Source organism: Morus notabilis, unplaced genomic scaffold (assembly GCF_000414095.1).
Source record: "Morus notabilis unplaced genomic scaffold, ASM41409v2 Scaffold243, whole genome shotgun sequence".
Taxonomy (NCBI): Eukaryota; Viridiplantae; Streptophyta; class Magnoliopsida; order Rosales; family Moraceae; genus Morus; species Morus notabilis.
The window spans coordinates 384,713-404,720 of record NW_010359811.1 but is presented as its reverse complement, the minus strand read 5'-3'; the positions used below and the strand labels follow the sequence as shown (position 1 = coordinate 404,720).

Sequence of the window (20,008 nt, the reverse complement as noted above, 5' to 3'; positions counted from 1 at the left end):
TGCATTTCTGCGTTGGAGATTTTCCTTCTCAAGCCGTCTCGTTTCCTCGTGTACTGAGAAGAGCTGGAGCTACTACTTGCAGTGCCTCCAAATGCTGATGTCCTCAGCCCATCCATTCTGAAAATTCTAGCTCTCCCTCACCACTATTCCTAGCCCGTGAGGTTTTCAACATTTGGGCCCGCTCAAGGGGCCAATTCTTTTCTTCAATTTTTTGGGCCAAATCCATTAATTGGACGAGGGAATTAGCCTTAATCTCCTCTATAAACCGTTCGAGAAGGCTCCAATCAGGAATTCCTCATCTGCCTTTCTCAACGGAGCGGATAACAACTTGAACTGCTCACGAAATTTCGCCACCGACGAATCCTGTCACAGAGTAATCAACACCTCGTAGTGGTTGCCCGTTTGCGAAGATCGAAACCTCTGTAACACCAGTTCCTTGCAGATCGGCCAATCAACGTTACCTGATCTGGATCCCATCCACTGAAACCAATTCAATGCCTTCCCTTAGAGTCCAATCACAGCCGCCACCACACGTTCCGCTGCCTCTTCGACGCCTTGCACCTGAAAATACTGCTCAAGTCAAAATAACCAACCGTGCGGATCCTCGCCGTTAAAGAGAGAGGAATTTCCATTCGACGGAAATGCGGTTCCCAACCGCTCGGAGCTGGTCCATTACGGGAACGATTCGCCGCCACGGTAGGACCACCACCTTCATCACCGCTTGAAGCCGATGCCTTAGTTTGCTCGGCCTGTGGATTCGCATTGCCTCCCGATCGCATCCAACCAGTAAGCTCCTTCATATACTCCCTCACGGCTCCCATATCCTCTGAAAGTTGTCCGACAGCCGTTTTGAGTTCTCCGACGTCTCTCTCAACAACTTTCAATCTTCCATCCATTTTACCGACTTTTGAAGCTACCATTCCCAGAGGAATCTGCTCTGGTACCAATTTGATGGAAACCTCAGCGAATTAGTAAAGAACAGGATGAATGAATGAAGTTTGTTAAACAAGGAAGAACACTTTGCACAGGTGATATTCGAGAGATCACCACTCTCCTATACTCTCCAATCTCTATTCTTTCTAAAGATATCTAACTTCACAGCATTTCTTAACAACTAACTAAATTCAGTTACAACCCGTCCACGACAGCCATGCAGCCAACCTCCTACTATTTACTGTTTCTTTCTCCTAGCTCCTGGCTCTGGCTCGTATCAGTATAATACAGGGTGAGATCAAGTTAGGCGACTACAGGGGCATCAATCTTGGTTGATTGGCTGGTAGAAAGTTCACAACAAATTTGAGCTCATGCCAGAGACTCTCTACCTTCAACATTGTCGACCGGTTCCTCTAAATGAAAGTCGTCCCGAGGAGAGAGCTTCAATTGGTTGGCATCAGCTCAATGCTTCTAGCAAGCAAGTAGGAAGAAATCTGGGCACCTGAGGTTAATGACTTTGCCTGCATTTCAGACAATGCCTATGCCAAAGAACAGATTTTGGCCATGGAAAAGGCAATCTTGGGAAAGTTGGATTGGTGCTTAACAGTACCAACACAATATGTCTTCCTTGTTTACTCTAAATCTAAATCTTCCCGAGAACAAAACTGTTAACTGCCTACTTTAGCTTCAAAGTTTTCCTTCTTTTTTTCTTTTTTCCTAATGAAATGAAGTGTAAATTTTATTCCAAAACCGTCATCCAGTCACCAATAAAGAAAAAGATCGCTATTACATTCACCATCTCTATCATGTGTTCGATTATATGTTAAAACATTGCTACACCCAAACGGGAATAAATTATTATCTTTCAACAGCTTTACAGAATAAATAAACAAAATTGGAAAACGAAAAGCAAAACAAATAAAAGAATTCAAGAAAACAAAAGCTGTTCCTCTTGTTAGACATTTTTTTCCATCACTCCAAATTGACATCATAGAGATCCTTGAGAAGCCTGGTTGTTGATGTTGAGGTGTTGTTTTGAGTATCATCTTTACTGTGGAGAGAAATAGAGGAATCAATCCATGGTCCATCTGAAGAGATGCCTCCTCCGTGACTGTCTGGCGAGTACAACGACATGTCCGTTTGGCTGTCTTGTGTAAGTTTCTCAAAGGCCTTAAACCTCGGATCCTGTTCCGATGAGCTGCGCTTGACCAACGGAGCTTGTGCCGGGATTTTGCCTTCCAGCATGCTAACCACAGAAGACATAATTGGTCTAAGAGTGGGAGATGGGTTGGTGCATAAGAGTGCCAAGTTAAGCATTGTCAGAGCTTCCTCTTTCGAATAGTTTGAACCAAGACTAGGATCCACAAGCTCTAATAGATTTCCTTGCTCTTGTTGGACATAGGCCTTCAGGTAAGAAAGGAAAAGTTAGTCCTCATGAATAGATTCACATAGGAAGTTAGTTGCAAAAGGAATGAAATGCAAAAGAATAATATTAATAAGGGGTATTTCCTATTGAGTGACATTAGACTAGAATTCTGAAGAATAATGCTTTATAATACACCAACTAAATGCTCATAATGTGTGCGCGCGCGTGTCAGTGTGTAAGTCAGTCCAAATCTATCATAAGATTGTGAAATATAAAATAAAGTAGTGTATATTCAAGAGTTAAATTCTATGTAATTTTTCAAAAGAAATTCCTGATTTGTTTTAAGAAAAGCACAGGGGTGAGAAAATAACAGACATATATACTTGAGAAACCACATAATGCAGTTCACAACTCACCCAATCCAGAAGATAAACAAACTCCTCCTTTGGCCTGTAATTTGTGTTGCTCTTCCCGCTGACAATCTCTAAAGCTACGACTCCGAAGCTGTAAACATCTGCCTTGTCAGTCAAGTAACCCCTCATTGCATATTCAGGAGCCATATATCCTCTGTAGATAAAACAAGTAGGTTCGCATCAGTGAGTACAGTGCCATAGCCAATAAACGGCAAAGCAGTTCAAGCAATATGTTTAAAAACTGAACACTATGTTCGCATCGAATGCAATAAGAAAAGAATATCATCCTTCAAATATCTTCTATTAATAGTTATTCGGTTTAATAGCGAACTTTTACTCCATAGCCCGCTAGCACTTTGGTTTAACCTTTTTTCTTGGAAATTTTATGATTGAACTAATTTAGTGCCTGATACTATGTTCAACCAAGAAACACCATACTATTCATCAAGGAAAGAGAGAGAGAGAATAAAACTAAATTATAGTTAACGAGAATGAGATCAGAGAAAGAATCATACATTGTTCCAGCTATGCGTGTGCTGATATGGGTGTTCTCTTCTTCATCAAGCTTTGCTAAACCAAAGTCAGATATTTTGGCATTTAGATCCTTATCAAGCAGCACGTTTGTCGCCTTTATATCTCGATGAACTATTTTCAACCTCGACTCCTCATGAAGATAAACTAACCCTCTTGCTATCCCCACACATATCTTCTGTCTTGTTGGCCAATCCAAGTGTAGTCGGTGTTCCGAGGAACCTATCAGCACAGAAAGAGAGAGAATGAGAAAATCTTGTGCTTTAAGTGCTTTATGACAATGAAAAAGCAGTACTTACCAAAGAGTGCACGAGCAAGACTATTGTTCTCCAAGTATTCATATATAAGCAACAATTGATTCCCTTCAATGCAGCAACCATAAAGCCTCACAAGGTTTGGGTGTTGCAATGCAGATATCATGCCTATCTCATTAACAAATTCACGGTTCCCTTGCTTTGATTTTGATGACAGCTGCTTAACAGCAACCACACGACCATCTGACAGTACACCCTAAAATATGCATGCAAATCCAAATCAAATGTTTTAGATGACCACATCTTTTTTTTTTTTTTTTTGATAGCACAAATAAACAAATTTTCAAATGTGTATACTCGAGGACAAGGTCGTGATATACTTACTTTGTAAACTGGTCCGAAACCTCCTTCGCCTATCTTATTTGCAGGGTCAAAGTTAGCGGTAGCAGCTTTAATGTGTCTCAATGAAAAATACCCTGTTTGTAACTCTAATGCACGTAGTTCTGTAACAAAAAAAGACTTTAGGTACTTGGCGTCCAATATGATAGTAAAAATGGAAACAGAACTAGTTAATTTTAAACATAAAGTGCCTTTGTGAAGCGCTGACGAACAAAACAAGTCCATTACTCTTCAAGTGTTACACAAATAACAAGCAAACAAAACTATAACAGGATATAATACATTCTTGTATTAGCTTAGTCATCCATGAGCTTTTTTTTTTTTCCTTCTGGTTTAGATCTCAAAAGCAACTACATGTGAATACAGTTTGTCCAGTTTGAAATTCAACAGCAACCACGTGTAAACATTGTTGTAATTTAACTATCCCTATGCAACAATATGATGCCTATGTCATTGAACTCATTAAATTGGATCTGATCTGCTTAAAGTAACCAAATATCAGGCTCCCTTATAACTTTAAAACCTTAAAAGCGCTTTCTAACGGTTCAAAACTTCCCGTCTCTTTGAAACCACCAATGGAAGCACAGGCAAGTTAAATCAAGGAAGAGGTGCAAAGAAAGAGTAGTAAATCAATGTCATGCACATGCACCTAAATGACCACACAAATCAAAAACGTCCAATCTATTCAAGTGTACTTCCTATTTGTAAGAGTGAACAATTAGTTCAGAGGCAAGAATTCTATGTGCAAATATTTCTAGTGTCATAACTCCTCACCTGGATCTTCAATGTCTTTTCCACCCAAGTAACCCTTCATTCGAAGTACTAGCAGAATAAACATGAGAAAAACACACGATGCAGCCACAATACCAACAATTGCTCCAGCAGATAGGCCACCCCCGGTATTGACTTTATAGTCTGAAAAAAAAAAAAAGTTATCATGATCTCTAATCGTGAGTGGAAAGCAAAGTAGAAATCATGATCTATGAGTCAAACATACTTGGTGTAATAGAAATAGCAGATATAAGAGGTCCATAGACGCCACGCGAAGGAATAGAATTAGTTCCTTTGCCCGCCCAGTACAAGTGTATTTCTAGAGTGCTACCATCGATAGTGATATTATCAAATGTTTTGACGACGCTTATGTGAGCACCTCCAGCTTCCTCCACGATGTTGAAATCCCTCAAAACTAAATTCCCCTGTTCACAATCCAGTTAGAAACATTAGTAGCATTAACTAAAATTTTCATTTCTTTTTTTTTTTTCTCTTGGAAAGTTAAGTTACATCTTATAAAGAGACATATTAATGATAGATGAATGAAGTGATTACTCGATCAGTCTAATATAATATACTTTTACGTACTTGAATTGAGACATTGAATATGCGCCGGCCGAGGCTGCTGAATTTCTGGTTGTTAGAAAAAACTATTTCGGAAAAGTGAAGTTGAACTTTGTAACTTCCTTTTTGCATGCAAAGGCCATAGTACTTGAGTGATATAGGGGAAAGGCGTGCTGTTTGGTAAATTTCTGCTTTAGTCTGATTTTGAGAATTATCTTGGAAGATGAATCTCCCATTGTCATTACCCGTAAAGACCCCCGTCGAACTAAAGCCCCATTTTTCTGCTGTAGAATAAAAGGTTGCTGCGACATCATTTTGCGTGTCCTCTTCATACTGATTGCCATCGAAATTCGAATTTGGCCCTCCACAATTGATAAACAAAGAATGATCTGCGGTTAAAGTATTGAACATAATTAATTCAAACAACCATCAAACAAATGCATCTTAACATGTGATTGATTTCATATGAACTTATCCTTACGTTGTGCTCTTCCGGAGCAGGGAAGGCCCTTCTTCAAGCACCATCTATACGTTGAAATCAAGTCTTAGTCATTCATGTGTTATATAAAGTTTCATTAGACATCATTAGAAGTCAGTGGGAAGGGACTTACGATTGGGTCACAGAAGATGGGTAACTAGAAATGAGATTCCTGTTCGACATAAAAAGTAATAAGTAGCCATATAATAAGTGATAGGAATTTAGCAGAAAATATAAGAGGAACAGATAAATCTTTAGGTCCAAACTTACGGAGACAAACTTGTACAACTAAGCTGACCAGCTGACACTGTAAAATTGTTGTAAGACAAATCACTGCAAACAGATAAATCACAACTTTCTTAGTTTGATAGGCCAAGAAAGGATGGTAGATTAACCACACATTCACGTAAAACATTGCAATAACTTGTGAAACTACAGCACGCGGTGCATAAATAAATTTACAACAAAACGACACAAATTTCACAGGAAATAAATAGCATAATCTACTAACATGTCATCCTTGCTGCTCATTATCCAAGATGGTACTTCTCCAGTAAGAGAGTTCTTGGTCAAAAACCTACACACGTAGATCAACCCCAATCGTTATCACCTTTCAAAAAATTCATTGAGAGATACACAAATAACATATTTGAGAAATAATTTAAACCTCAAACAGTTGGATAAACTTAGCATTGATCATATATTAATAATCGACTTACATGTAATTTAGTTTAGTTAGACTTTGCAGCTCCACTGGGATAACACCAGTCAACCTGTTGAAACTCAGGTCCCTAGAAATAGCCACATATAAGTCTACCTTAGTATTTTTATCTTCACACATTACATAGCAAAATTAATCAATCTTTCTTCAGTAAGATATGTGTTATGTAGTTTAAAATGTTGTCATTTAGAAGTAAAGAACAAGGACAACTAGTCAGAGCTTTGAACAGAAATCCTTAAGTCATGGAAAATTGATAAGCATTAATCACAACAAAAGCTTCAAAACTTTTGACTGGGTCGTTATTTTGCGCAAATTCACTTGCTAGGCTTACTACTATACCAATTATAAGCACTTACAGTAATTTCAGCTGTGTCATTTGTCCAAGGTATGGTGGAATCTGATCAACAATTAAGCAATTCCTCAAGACCCTGAATCAGAAAAGTGAAAGGAAGAACTTTATAAGTTCCATAGAAGAGAGCCATTGCAATAGTTGCAGCATTTTAGGTCATGTTGCACTCACAATCTTTCCAAAAGTTTCAAATCCTCCAAATTAGGGAAAGGTATAGCTGATCCCCACAAATCAGATATCCTCCTGAGAAACAAGCCGAGTCAGATAATTCAATCACTAATTTAATTAGTAACTTCAGTCAGATATAACCAAAACAAAACCTATAATTATCAGATGAAGGAGAATGCTCTCACAATTCTTCTAAGTTTGTCAAATTTGCTATGGTTGAAGGAATAGGGCTCTCCAAGAAAGTGCCTTGCATATCCCTGAAACAAATTACTTGTTGACGTTTAATGTTTAATAATGACAAAACTAAGTGATTTCCAAATTATTTCTCAATAAGAGAGAAAAGCACGTAAAATGGAATGAAAATTTCAATACTCACAGTCTGGTAAGTTTGGTCCAGTTCCCAATAAAACTAGGTATTTTCCCTGATATTCTGGTCCCATCTATCCTACTGCAGGCCATATATAAGTAAGCTAGAATGAAAAATCTTTTAACTTCAGAAAACTAGAGATGATGAAGCCTTGCATCACTTACAAGTCGGTTAAGTTCTTTAAATTTCCAAATGTTTCTGGTATTTGTCCTGTAAAATTGTTTGCAGACAGAAGGCTGTGCAATAGAAACCATTAATCAAGAGCTATTTAAAGCAACTTTCATAAAAGAAATCTACAAGGTGCACACAGAAAAAGTTGCTGACAGGAAATATATATTCATTGCGTGTGTGTGTGTGACAGCTCCAGAAGACTTAATATGCAAAATAACCTTCAGGAAACTGACATTGTCAATAGCTTTTAAAGGCAAAAACATCACCCATTTACATTGTATCGAGATAGAAAGACAATAGAGTTATATGGACCTAAATGTCCACAAAGTTTTGCTTAAATTACAGTTTACCACATCAAGCATGCAAAACATGAAGCAGTCTCCAAAGTTTGAAAAATGAATAAAAAAAAAACGTTAACAGCCACCAAATCGGTGATATACGTCAATCGGTGATAAACGTTGAAAAAAAAAAAACGTTAACAGCCAATCGACCCACCAAATCTAGTTGAAGAATTTGGATGTCAAAGCCTTATAATATGCGTCATCAGAAGGATTATTTTTCATGTACTAGCGCACCTTTTAGTATGACACCCGAATTAAAAAGTGCATTTTAAAATAAAATTTCCAAAATTAAGTTTAAAAAAAAAAAGAACAAAAAAGAAAGAACAGGGACAGTTGTCTTACAGCCTTTGCAAATTACCCAAGCTCCCAAGCCCTGGAGGAAGAGGCCCACCCAGCAAGTTATTTTCCAAGACCCTGGAAAATATGCAATTCAAATCTATTAACGTTATACATTTTAACCTTTCTTTGTTCAATTTTATATATGGAGTTATACTGCATGGCTTACAGATCCGTGAGCGTAGTGATTTCGCCAATTTCCGCAGGAATGGAACCACTAAGTCGGTTTCCCAAAATAGACCTGCAACACACGATAACCGAGAGTTTAAACTTGGATATATTGAAATATATATATATATATATATAGTTCTTAGACTCATATATAGATGTAATCAACGCACATAATAACTGACTTACAGAATGCGTAAAGGGGCACGAGAAAGGGTTTGAGGGATTGATCCATTGATGTAGTTGCGAGTTAGATCACTGTTTGATGATAGAAAAGTTAATTTCCGGTGTACTTAGTACTACATATGTAAAACTTTTAATGTCATGATCATGTTGAAGAAGAGATGGAATGGAAAACCCAATACGCTTATCGCCCTCGCATATACACTTGTGAACACTATGAACATATATTTATTATTACACAAATATTTATTTATTACTTACTGAGCAGTGCGCATGTATATTTCTATATAAAATTTTAAGAATTAGACGTCTTATTCTATACTACATACTTAGAGCAATAAAATGGCTTTAAAAGAAAAATAAGAACAATTTATAGTAGTACTCTATTAACGTAAGAGCAACATGATGAATAAGATAATCTTTATCTAACCTCGCTAAACCTAAATACGGCGCCTGTTATAAAGAAAAATTAGGACATCAAATTTATAAGTGTGAAATCCCCAACTTAATATAAAACAAGTGAATTTCTTTTAAATTTTCAACATGACACTTTTGACTTTTCAACTTCCTCTAAGATATTACAATCCAACGCATGACAACTAAAAATGTACTATAGTTGTAAAATTCTATTGTCCTCGTATTTAAAAATTTGCATGCAGAGCAATTCTTTAGCAAAAATAAATAAATTATCCTAAGCATTTGCAAATGGGAATAGCTTAAGTGAAGTTCATAAATATCTACATCATATTAGATTAATAAAACAAAATTATTTGCTAATTCTTCCAATAAGTTTAAATTATTTGAAAATCATTACGATTTAATAGTACGTATAGCTAGTTCTGAAATTTTCTTTCCAAGTGAGAGAGCATATATCACTCACAGTTCTTCAAGATGAGTAAGATCTCCAAATTCTTCAGGTAGAACTCCCGCTAAATTGAGGCTCTTCAATTGGCTGTCATACCACATTTCAATACATAAATGATATGAAAAAGGACAAGGAAAAGAAAACATAACTCCCCTACTCACTTGGCAAACATTTAATAAGCCCATAGCCCCATGCATATATAATCAAGGGATAAAATGCATGTGTTAGTACCATGTGTTTTTATAAAATTAAAATGATACCTCCATATTTTTAAAACTTCTTCTTCGTACCTTAAAAGTGATTTTTGAGACGTAAAATGACTCTAATACCCTTATATTTAATTAACCAAAACTAATAAATGTAGAACAAAAATCATGAACTTTTTTATTTTGTTGTTTCCTTTTAAATATTTTAATATTTTAAAATATTTTTAGATTTTTGAAAAAAAACATTAATTTCTATTTAATTAACAAAAAGGGTAGTTGCGACATTGTATGTCTCAAAAATCAGCTTTATCAAGAAAATATTTTTAAAAACGTCGAGGTATCCTTTTAATATTATAAAAAACACAGAGCACTAAAAGCATGTTGTGCTATAACACAAGATAGCAAAATCATTTTATCCCTATAATTATGGACAGAACTAAATTTTGTCCCCTAAAAATATTAACTTTATTTTTTGCTGTATGTCCCCCTAAAATCTTTTAAATTGCATTACCAAAGTAGATGTTAAAACTCCAATTGAACTAAAAATCAACTCTAAAACTATGTAAACTTATACAAAATAAAATACATAAAATGGATAAAACAAAGGCAATAAGAGAAATAAAGTTCAATAAAATATAGTTGCATTGTAATTTAATTAAGTTCAAAGCTTTTGTTTCCCTGCATCTCTCTGAAAAAAAAAATTTGGCTCCGCCATCAATTATAATATGGTGTTTCTCTAGCGTGTGCATTAATGTGAAAAATGAGGACCAGAAAAAAGTACTTACATGGATTTGATATGACAAATAGTACCATTTGTGGAATTAGAACAAACGCACGTGAGATTGCTTATAACGTCTACTCCTAACGTCGCATTTAAGCCAAAACCGTCTCTGCAAGAACTTCGGCTGATGTTCCATAAACTGTTCAGCTGTAGTTTTCTGGAAATTGTTTCAAGAGTTTTCACTGCCACATATTACAAATGAATCAGAAAAACGTAGATATGTTCAACAGATCAGAAACCTTTTATTCTTCAAAACTCTTCCCATCCTCATCGTTTGTTAATTTATCACCTTAAATTCATCTATATTCTCAAGTGTCATTTTTTAATAAATTGTTTTTCCTCATTATATACTATGTATGTATACTCCTCGAAGTACGTCTCTATATAAGCATTGGTTAGCCAAAGAAATTAAAAAAAAAAATCTTTTAATGAGGTTGATACACTTATTTGTTATTTAATTCATACAGAAATCTTTTTAATAAAACCAATTAAGATGACTATTCCTTTTGACCACCCCATACTTCAGTCAAGCACGAACATTATTTAATATGTAATAAAGATCACATGGTCACACTAAAATTCAATTTAAATAGCAATATTTTTTTGTTATTGATCTCGTCTCAATGTCCACCGTCCGACAATTAATAGACTGTAGATAAGATGGCATAACTGGAAATGGTCCATATATGTCACCCATGTTTACAAGTCAAACATATTTTTAATCAATATCTTCTCAACTAGCCTTATCCAGCCCATCAAAATGTCTAATTATAATAACCTACACGTAACTACGTAACCATACAGTTGTCTCTTAGTTGTATATAAATATATGTTTTATGGACGAGTTTATAATGATCATTTAAACTGTGGTTATACTTTAAATATATAAATTCAATTACGTGCTCTGATAAGAGTTAAATCCCATTAATGATCTTAATTTTTGTTGTTAATATTACTCATTTTATTATAATAGTCTTATCAATATAACACGATTAAAACAATAATATCCACTAATATATGTACATATTAAAACAACCATGAAAAACACACATATATAGAGATATATGCGCTATGGTCATTATTAATTTAAAACAAAAGAATGGGAACCTGTAATAATTTTACACGTGACTTTATTATAAAGCGCATAAAAAGAAAAAAAAAAAACCGAAACACTATAAAAATTTTCAAAAAATAAAATTTAAAAAGAAAAGGAAAGATGAAAAGTGGTTGACTAGTCCAATCCTTCACGGGTTTGCAACTTTCAGCTTCTCACTTCTCGGTAAAAGAATGGTAGAGAAAATAATGACCCCAATGTGATACTTTAGGTTAATCCCAAAAACGGCAGTAATGAAATTGAATGCAGACCATTTCTTAGCAGCCTCTACCCGACAGCATTCAATAATCGATGAACACATGGACTGAAAAAAGCCTTTGTGACGATAAGTGTAGCGTCAGAATAACAAATAATTTACTCTTGCATCCCTATCCAAAATATTATAATAATATATACCGGACATGTAAAGTCATTATCTACTGATCTACTCTCTGTTGGCCTGTATTCAAAATGAGAAAAAGACTCTCTCGCTTTAATTTAACACCTATTTTAACACTTCAACGTCAATATCTTCCACTTGCACAAACATTTAATTTCATACAGGGCCATTATGTGTGTCCTGTGCAACCACGTTCTGCCTTTTTTACCCTTATACAGTAACGTGCACTAACGGTGGTTTTCATAGACTGTTAGTTTACTAATTCATACTAAAAGCTTAAGCTATTAAGAGGTGGGTTAACAATAATTTTATACTTTAACACTTTCCTTCACGTGTGGACTGGACAATGGACAATCATGTGGGTAAATTAATTAGAAAGCCCAACATATGAATATTTAAGCCAGAAATATATTAAAAACTTAATACATAATGACAATTTAAATGGGGATAGAGAGTATAATTATGAGGGTTTGAATTCAGGAAAGGACGGTTTATAAATTTCCTCTAAAATTCAATCAAAAGCTAAACAAATATGCTCTTGTATTCCCGTGGGAAAAATATCTCAAGCGTAAGGTACGAATAAGACTCCTTGTGGGGCCAAACCAACAAAGGAATTGATAAAACTTCAAATTATTGATCAGAAATAGACAATCCTTTATTCATATTTTATTTATGATAAACATGAAAAAATGGACAATCTTATCGATAGACATAACTATTTCTATATAAAATAAGGATTAAAAGAAATAGGTCGGTATTGTGATCCAAAGAAGAATCCAATTCTAAGAAATTAAGGTCGACATTAAAATGTAAAATAATCGCAATGAGGCCTTTATATTGCTAAGTAATTAAAAGGTTTTGAACCCAATCAATTTTGAGAAAATATATTATATTACCCTCATTCATAATAGTTAAAAATATTGGTGTATACTATTATTTCAATTTTCTGAATGGTCGGAGAATGAATTTGTGTTTTTCGCTGGAAAATCAAATTTTATAATTAGACTGATTCGCTGAGCATTGTTTGCTTGCTGAGAAAAATGCCGAGAAACAGCATGAGAAAACAAATTGAGGAATTTGTTCGAATGCTTAAGAAAAACGGGGATGAGAAAATAACGGAAAACGAAACTCAAAAGAAAGCAAATACGCACATGACAAGCAAAACTAGCAGCATTAATTTTCTTTCCCTTTCTCACCAACCAAACACACACACAAAAAGGAAAAAAAAAAAATCCATACAGTAAACGGAACACCGTCTCAAACTCAAACAAGTAATTTGAAAAAATTTCACTGACAAAAATTCAAAAAACTGGAACCGAGAATGTTTCGAAAATGTACCTTCATCTTCAGGCAGAAGTTGAGCCTCGGATCCAAATCCGCCGAAACAATTCAAAGCCAGAAATCCGAAGACAAAAAGGGCGAGAATCTCGTTCGTCGAGAAAACGAATCCCATTTTTTTTCCTTCTTCCGTCACAAAAACAGAGCAGCGAAAGAAGAGAGAGAAAGAGAGAATGATGAGAGAGAAGAAGAGGAGGATTACAGAGAGATTTAAGAAGTTTCGCAAAAGTGAAAGAGTGATTGAATCAACATGCGAAATCAGAAGGAAAGATCGCTCTTTTTGATTTCAAGAGTGGCTTTATGGGAAACAGAATAGTAGTTGTGGAAATGAACACCAAAAAGCAAGAGAATCAAAGCACGAAAGTACGAGTACGGAATTAGTAGCAAGCGAAGTAAAAAGGAGTTTGGAGAGAGCAAGCAAGAGACAGAAAGAGAGAGCCGCCAATGAGGAACGCAAGTGGATTTGATTTGCTTTCTCCTCCGGATTTATTTGCCTTTTGTGTTTGTAAGAAATGTGGGTTGTTCTTTTGTAACAAAATTAAAAAAAAAATTTGAATTAGAGTTATAATTTTATTTAAATTTATATATTTTTGTAAAATTTGAGTTTAAATTTAAATTTAAATTTGAGTTTGAGGTTAAACTCGAGTTTAAGTTTTCTCTTAAATTTAAATTTATAAACTCAAACTCAAGTTAATGAATAATATTTTTTCTATTTTTAAAAATGTCATAACTTTTTCATTTTAATTCTGATGTAGTTGATTTTTTTTCTATGCATTCACAACGAAAAGACGAATAAAACCTCCCCATATACCCTATTAAAATTTTTCATCACCATTGAATTTTTATTAAAATACTATCTAAATATAAATTTAAGTTTTGACTTACTCAAACACAAACTCAAATAGATTCTCAATTCAAATCATAACTCAAATGTGCACATCCAAACACAAACTCAAGTTACAACTTCAACTCAAGTTATAACTCAAATTCAACTCAAGATCGTCACTCAAGTCATCCTAACTCAAAATTATAAAAGAACAACCCCGTCAGCATCCGAGACTCGTGTGAAATTTTTGGCATTGGAAAACAACACGGTTATTTTGGAGATTGGTGGCAATACAAATTTAGGGTCCGTTTAGTCCATTGATTTAAATTTTTAACTTAAATTGAGATGTGATTTTATATGATAGTTTTTTATTATAATAAAAAAATTAGATGTGACAGTTTCTGAGAACTTTTTATTGTAGCAATAACAAAACTCGAATCAATAAAATAAACGAGGCTTACTTTTTTTTTAAAGAAAATCCAATATCATTTAGGATTTAAATATTATATTTATTCTTTTAAGAAATAATTATTTATATTCTGAAAAACAATTAAATAATAATTAGTGAATTTTAGGTATGATATATATATATATAAAAATACCTTATCTATAAAACTCTATTAAACTGTGCAGGGGGGGCTATTTGGGGACGAGTAGGGCGGTTTTGTCTCGTTCACTTCGCAGATTCGAGTTTTCAATTTGAGCTGAGATGTGACATTTTCTAAGAGCTTTTCACTGTAGCAGAAAAAGTTAGATGTGATATTTTATGAGAGCTTTTTACTGTAGACACCTAAAATTGAAAACTCGAATCGGTGAAATGAATGAGACATAAAAAAAATTAGTGCGTTTGGTTGAAGGATCTGTACCATGGTTCGAATCATGATTCGTAGCTCGTCACAGTATCTCACAAAAAACACACGTAAATCGAGAATGATTCTGAATCATGATTCTGAATCCATCAACCAAACATCCTCTAAAATTCGAGCCTTTAAAAATTTTAACTTTTCAATTTTGTCCACTAAAATTTAATATTTTTATATATATCCGCACTAAACTTTATATTTTTAAGTTTTATTTCTATAAGTCTTCTACAAAAAACTTTACTCATTTATATATATACTAGTTCAATTTCACGTGTGAAGTAATTCAAGTGTTAAGTTTTAATTACCGTATTAATATTAAAAAAGAAAAACTTATTTAGGTAAATGAAAGAAAAAAAATTAAAAAGATAGTGAATAATGAAAAAATATAAAACTTTGGGGAAAAAGCAAAAGATAAAAGAAAATATGAAAGGAAAAAAAGTGAACAGTGATCAAATAGTGAAAGCACTATTCATATGTGGTGAATTTTAACTAAAACTACATCGTTTTCTTTTTAATATTTGTTCAATCAATGGAAATGTACCAAGAAATTTATAATATTTTTTTCTAAATTTTATAGGACCAATACGCTGAAGAAGAGTCTCAGGAAAAGTTTCGATCTCATGAGACTGATGATGTGCTTACTAGATCATTGGGAAACCCAGAATATTTTGACCATGTTCGTAGCAATCCCAATTTGTCAAATAATCGACTTATTTTCATTCCACCAGCAAATCAAGATGGGATGAGGAGTTGACAATGCTGCATAAAAGGGAATCGAGGCCATATGGGAAGCAATGCAATCATCCCAAGGCCATACCCCAGAACCTATAGGAGAGGGAATGGGAACTCCTACGGTGGATCAACGGCTTAGTGTTAAGGAGAGTTCTACTGTGCATAATGCTATGCCACCGGTAGAGCCCCCCTCATCAGGCCTTGGTGATGGTAGTAAGTGCATTCTTCTGGATCCAATAGAGGGGGAGAATAATTTCATCGTTGTTGTGATGGGATGGCGTGGTTGGATAGTCACCCCACCAATGTTGTCTACGATGTTGCACTTGGGGAGGGAAATGTACGCATCTCTATTCAATCGACTTATGTGAGAGACACGTCTCTGCCTATCTCTACATTTGATAGCACGACTGTGGGTGACGCTCTCGGAGAATTTGTTGCCTGGCCCAAGAATTTTGTTGAACAAAGGTCCTTGAGTAAAGTTAGCAAGTAACTATCCTTATTGTTTTTTCACAATAAATTATTATTTATTATTAAATGTATAATTAACTTCTTCATTTTTCATGTAGTCACTTGTGGCATGTGTATAATCCGGAGAATGTCCTACGATGTTGAGGTTTCATGTCCCCGATGCTCAAGTCCTACGTTCCAGGCCAAGCGGAGCTGGATATAGAGCTGTGGGCAAATGCCATTTATACATTTTTGTTACAATCGGATGCCCAACGCACTTTTTTCGTGCCATACAATAGAGGATAGTTTTGTCGTTGGATCCCTTCATGGCGAAAGTACGCGTGGACTTCAGAAGAATGATTGCCGTGTAAGTTTAGCATTCTTTATAACTTTTAAACTACTAATTTATATTATTTTCTTTACTAATTAATTGATTTTTTCATCATTTATTAGTACATTACATGGTTGGAAGGCGCAAACAAGGCTTGAGTTTGAGCGTCATGCAGATGGGTTCACAAAATTTCTCATACCAAAGGTAAATGTTCATAATTTCGTTCACTGAATCACTCGAACTTAAGGAATACCATTTTTCATGTACTAAAATTTTTTATTCATTATCAGAAAATTCTGACACAAGAGAGGAACAAAGAATGTGTGTTCTTCATCTTACGGTATATACGCGATATAATGAGAGTCGGTGTTAATAATCTAAAAAACATAGAGGCATATACTAAAGAGCATTTAGTAGAAGTTATCAGTGAATAGGCACATTTTGTAAAGGGACATATATTATAAAGGTACATATAACATATTGTAAAGAGACATATAATGTAAATCATGTATTTATTTTGATTTGAATATACATAATATTAGTTTGTTTATGTTCAGTGATTTGTGACTTGCGTTAATTGTGTGGCAAAAATGTTGATAAATCACAGGATTAATAGACCAACCCTTAGGAAAAATAATAAAACAACACCATTTTTTTTAGTGCATAAGGGAGATATAACGACGATTTTTAATTAAAACTGTTGTTATATATATATATATATATATATTTATTTATTTTTAACAACGGTTTCTGAATAAACCGTTATTAAATATGATGCCTAACCACCAAAATTGTCATTTTGAGAATATCTTAGACGATGGTTTTGTATATAAACTGTCATCTAATGTTTTATTTAACGACAGATAAAAACCGCCATTAAGTCGTATAACAATTTAACGACTCTAGATTAGACGACGGTTCTCCTAACCGTTGTCTATTAACAGTCGTTAAATCCTAAATTTCTACTAGTGGATACAAGTATAAACTAGCAAACTCTGTACAAATTTTGTTAGGTTGTTCTTGTTGTATTTCTTTTTTTCTCATTTTGCAAGTAGTGATGATTGGAAATTTGAACTTCTTACTTTTTATATTTGTTGTCTCATTTTCTTAATAAATTAGAGTGGGAAGTTTTGAAGTAAGATAAGTTTTTTAGCAATCTAAACTTAGTTGGAATATGCTAAATTTCTCAACCATCAATTAGTCCCCCCTCTCTCTCACTCTCTCCATTTTCTCAACACAAATTCTTTATGTTTTAAATTATTATGTATTAGTTTCTATTTAATTAATGAGAATGGTAGTTTGGATATTTTTTTGTCCCAAAACAGCTTCAAAGTATAAAAAATGATTTTTCAAAACGTTGAGATACTCATTTATAATTATAAAAATGCACAATACTAAAAGCAGATTGCGATAAAACACAGGACATGTAAATTATATTTGCCCTTGTTTTTGAGTGTTTTAATGGCAAGGGAGAGAAAATAGCTCAACATCACTTTTGATTTGAGGGCTTCCAACTTTTTCCATCAAAATAGAAACATAAATAATATAATTTTTCCCATCAAAATACGTATATGACCATTTTAAAAGAGCGGGTTTGAGATTGTTTATTTAACTCTATTTCATTAAAAAAAAAAAGCCTATTTTGTTGTAGGTTTGGACATAAAATTTGAATGGAAATTCAAATTTGGCTGAATTTTTTTTTAGCAGCTTCTTATACGGATCTTGGTTCATGTGATGTAGAAGGTCTGGCGACATATCGATTTTGTTTGTAAAGCTTCCAATGACTGCTGAAACATGGATCACGCACTCTTTTTATTTTTTCGGGTTTCTCCGTGGGTTTTATCGGAAAGGGTTTACAAGGAGGCCTCCAATATTTTGAGTAGATCGTGTTTTTGTTTTCTCTGGTGTTATATACTCTATTGCTCTAGGAGGTGTTTGGAAGAGAGGATAGTTTTGTCGATTATGGATGTTTTTATATTTTCTTGTTTTCTACTCTTTTATGAGAAATGTTACCCTGAATTATTTGTAATTTTATGTTTCTTTTCATTTACTAATAAAATTTGAGTTAGGAAGTTCATAAAGGACTAGAACGATTAGAATAGAGGGTGACAACCTAGTTGAGATGTTCTAATCGTCTCTGATATCAGTTATTCCTTCTCTCAGTTCAAATTTTTCACTATAAAAGATAAAAGATGTATGTTTGGTGATTCTCCTGTCAAATTATTTTCATTCTACAATTTAGTTTTATTTTCATTTTAATTATTTTTCTTAATTCTTTGGTGTTTTTTTATAAATAATGTTAGGGACACCAACTCCAATCCAGTTCTTGCTTACCAATTGTATGATATATGTGAGTTGTCATTATTATATTGATTGGTGTTTTAAAATATTATCACGTCATTTAATGTTACATGTCATATCAATTGCTACGTAAGATTGAGATTGAAGTTGGTGTCCCTAGTATTTACTCTTTTTTTATTCAATAAAATGGAGGTGTAAATTTAGTGTGGGAGATAAAATCAACTTGATTAGGATGTTGTGATTAAAGAATTTTATTGATTCCCTCTCTAAAGGGGGAAAAAATGTACTAGAGCTATAGTTCTTCAATTTCCACACACACATCATTATTTACTTTAAGGAAACACTACAACGTGTCCCAATAGCAATTAATATTGTTCCATAAGTCTAAGAACAGTAAAAGAACAATACAAAACAGTCAGAACATAAGTAGTACGAAATGCATAATTAACTAGCTTGAAGTTATAGGCCACTTTTTCTCACGAATGATTACATATGCTCATAAAACGACTTCTCAAAGACCTTCATATGTTCATCGTGCAAGGCTATAATCAAAGACATAACCCCCATCGTCAGCTGCAGAAGGCACAATATAAGATTTTCCCTCAAAGCTTATTGCAGCGATTCCCATGTAACATGGTCGGCCCCACCCAAAATCAGCATCATGTGTTCCCATCCTAGACCAACTAGTGATCCCAAAATTTGGACTCTGATAAAGGTGGGCTCCACGTCTAATGGGTGATATATCAGGTTGAAGCTCAAGATAGTCAATTGCTGACCTTAAGTAGTCATTGTTCATTTTGACCAAAGTTTCATGAATAAGACTCACCCCATACGACAATGGTTTGGTTTGGAGATCACCCGCTAGAGCAATTTGCCGTGGCTGCAAAAATGGCCTTCCATTCACAGGAAAGTACAATCTCGTCTCTTCATCACGTGGCACGTCACGTGCTTTGCAAACACATTTCCAAGGGTGGCCTGCCAAAACCTCAAATGTGCTATAGTGGACCCCCCCACCTTGACCATTTTTGTTGGCTAGGGATTTCATTGTGCTAAGTTGGTCCTTGGTCAACTTGAAAATGGAAGTGATTGTGCTATGATTTTGTTGAGAGATTATCTTGGTTGAATTAGTGGAAGTGATGTTATACAAAAACATGTTCACAGATATATGCAGGAAGGAAAAAAAAAGTGTATATTTCTCTAAAATTTGCTTATCATTGTTACAATTATTGCATACTTATTAATATTCTTGTCTTTACGATGTCAGTGTTGTATTTCACTGACGTCAAAAGGTTTTAACGTTGGTTGAATATCA

The 20,008-nt window shown here is 34.2% G+C and overlaps 2 protein-coding genes across 2 annotated transcripts; both read right to left on the bottom strand.

The window, feature by feature from the left end:
* Positions 1 to 1,820: 1,820 nt before the first annotated feature.
* On the bottom strand, positions 1,821 to 13,481 carry LOC21400526 (probable LRR receptor-like serine/threonine-protein kinase At1g53440). Its single transcript, XM_024163695.1, has 24 exons — positions 13,197 to 13,481; positions 10,370 to 10,547; positions 9,394 to 9,465; positions 8,520 to 8,588; positions 8,332 to 8,403; positions 8,169 to 8,240; positions 7,479 to 7,550; positions 7,324 to 7,395; positions 7,133 to 7,204; positions 6,951 to 7,022; positions 6,787 to 6,858; positions 6,429 to 6,500; positions 6,221 to 6,286; positions 5,980 to 6,042; positions 5,843 to 5,881; positions 5,713 to 5,756; positions 5,256 to 5,620; positions 4,894 to 5,092; positions 4,671 to 4,811; positions 3,882 to 4,000; positions 3,543 to 3,753; positions 3,228 to 3,465; positions 2,716 to 2,866; positions 1,821 to 2,337 (listed from the first exon to the last, which is right to left on the bottom strand). The coding sequence occupies exons 1-24, from the start codon at positions 13,309 to 13,311 to the stop codon at positions 1,906 to 1,908; spliced, it is 3,078 nt and encodes a 1,025-aa protein (XP_024019463.1). The 5' UTR covers positions 13,312 to 13,481; the 3' UTR covers positions 1,821 to 1,905.
* A 5,744-nt stretch (positions 13,482 to 19,225) lies between these two features.
* Positions 19,226 to 19,741, bottom strand: LOC21400525 (shikimate O-hydroxycinnamoyltransferase). Its single transcript, XM_010095168.1, has one exon. It carries the CDS (start codon positions 19,739 to 19,741, stop codon positions 19,226 to 19,228), a length of 516 nt encoding a protein of 171 aa, XP_010093470.1.
* Between the last annotated feature and the right edge of the window lie 267 nt (positions 19,742 to 20,008).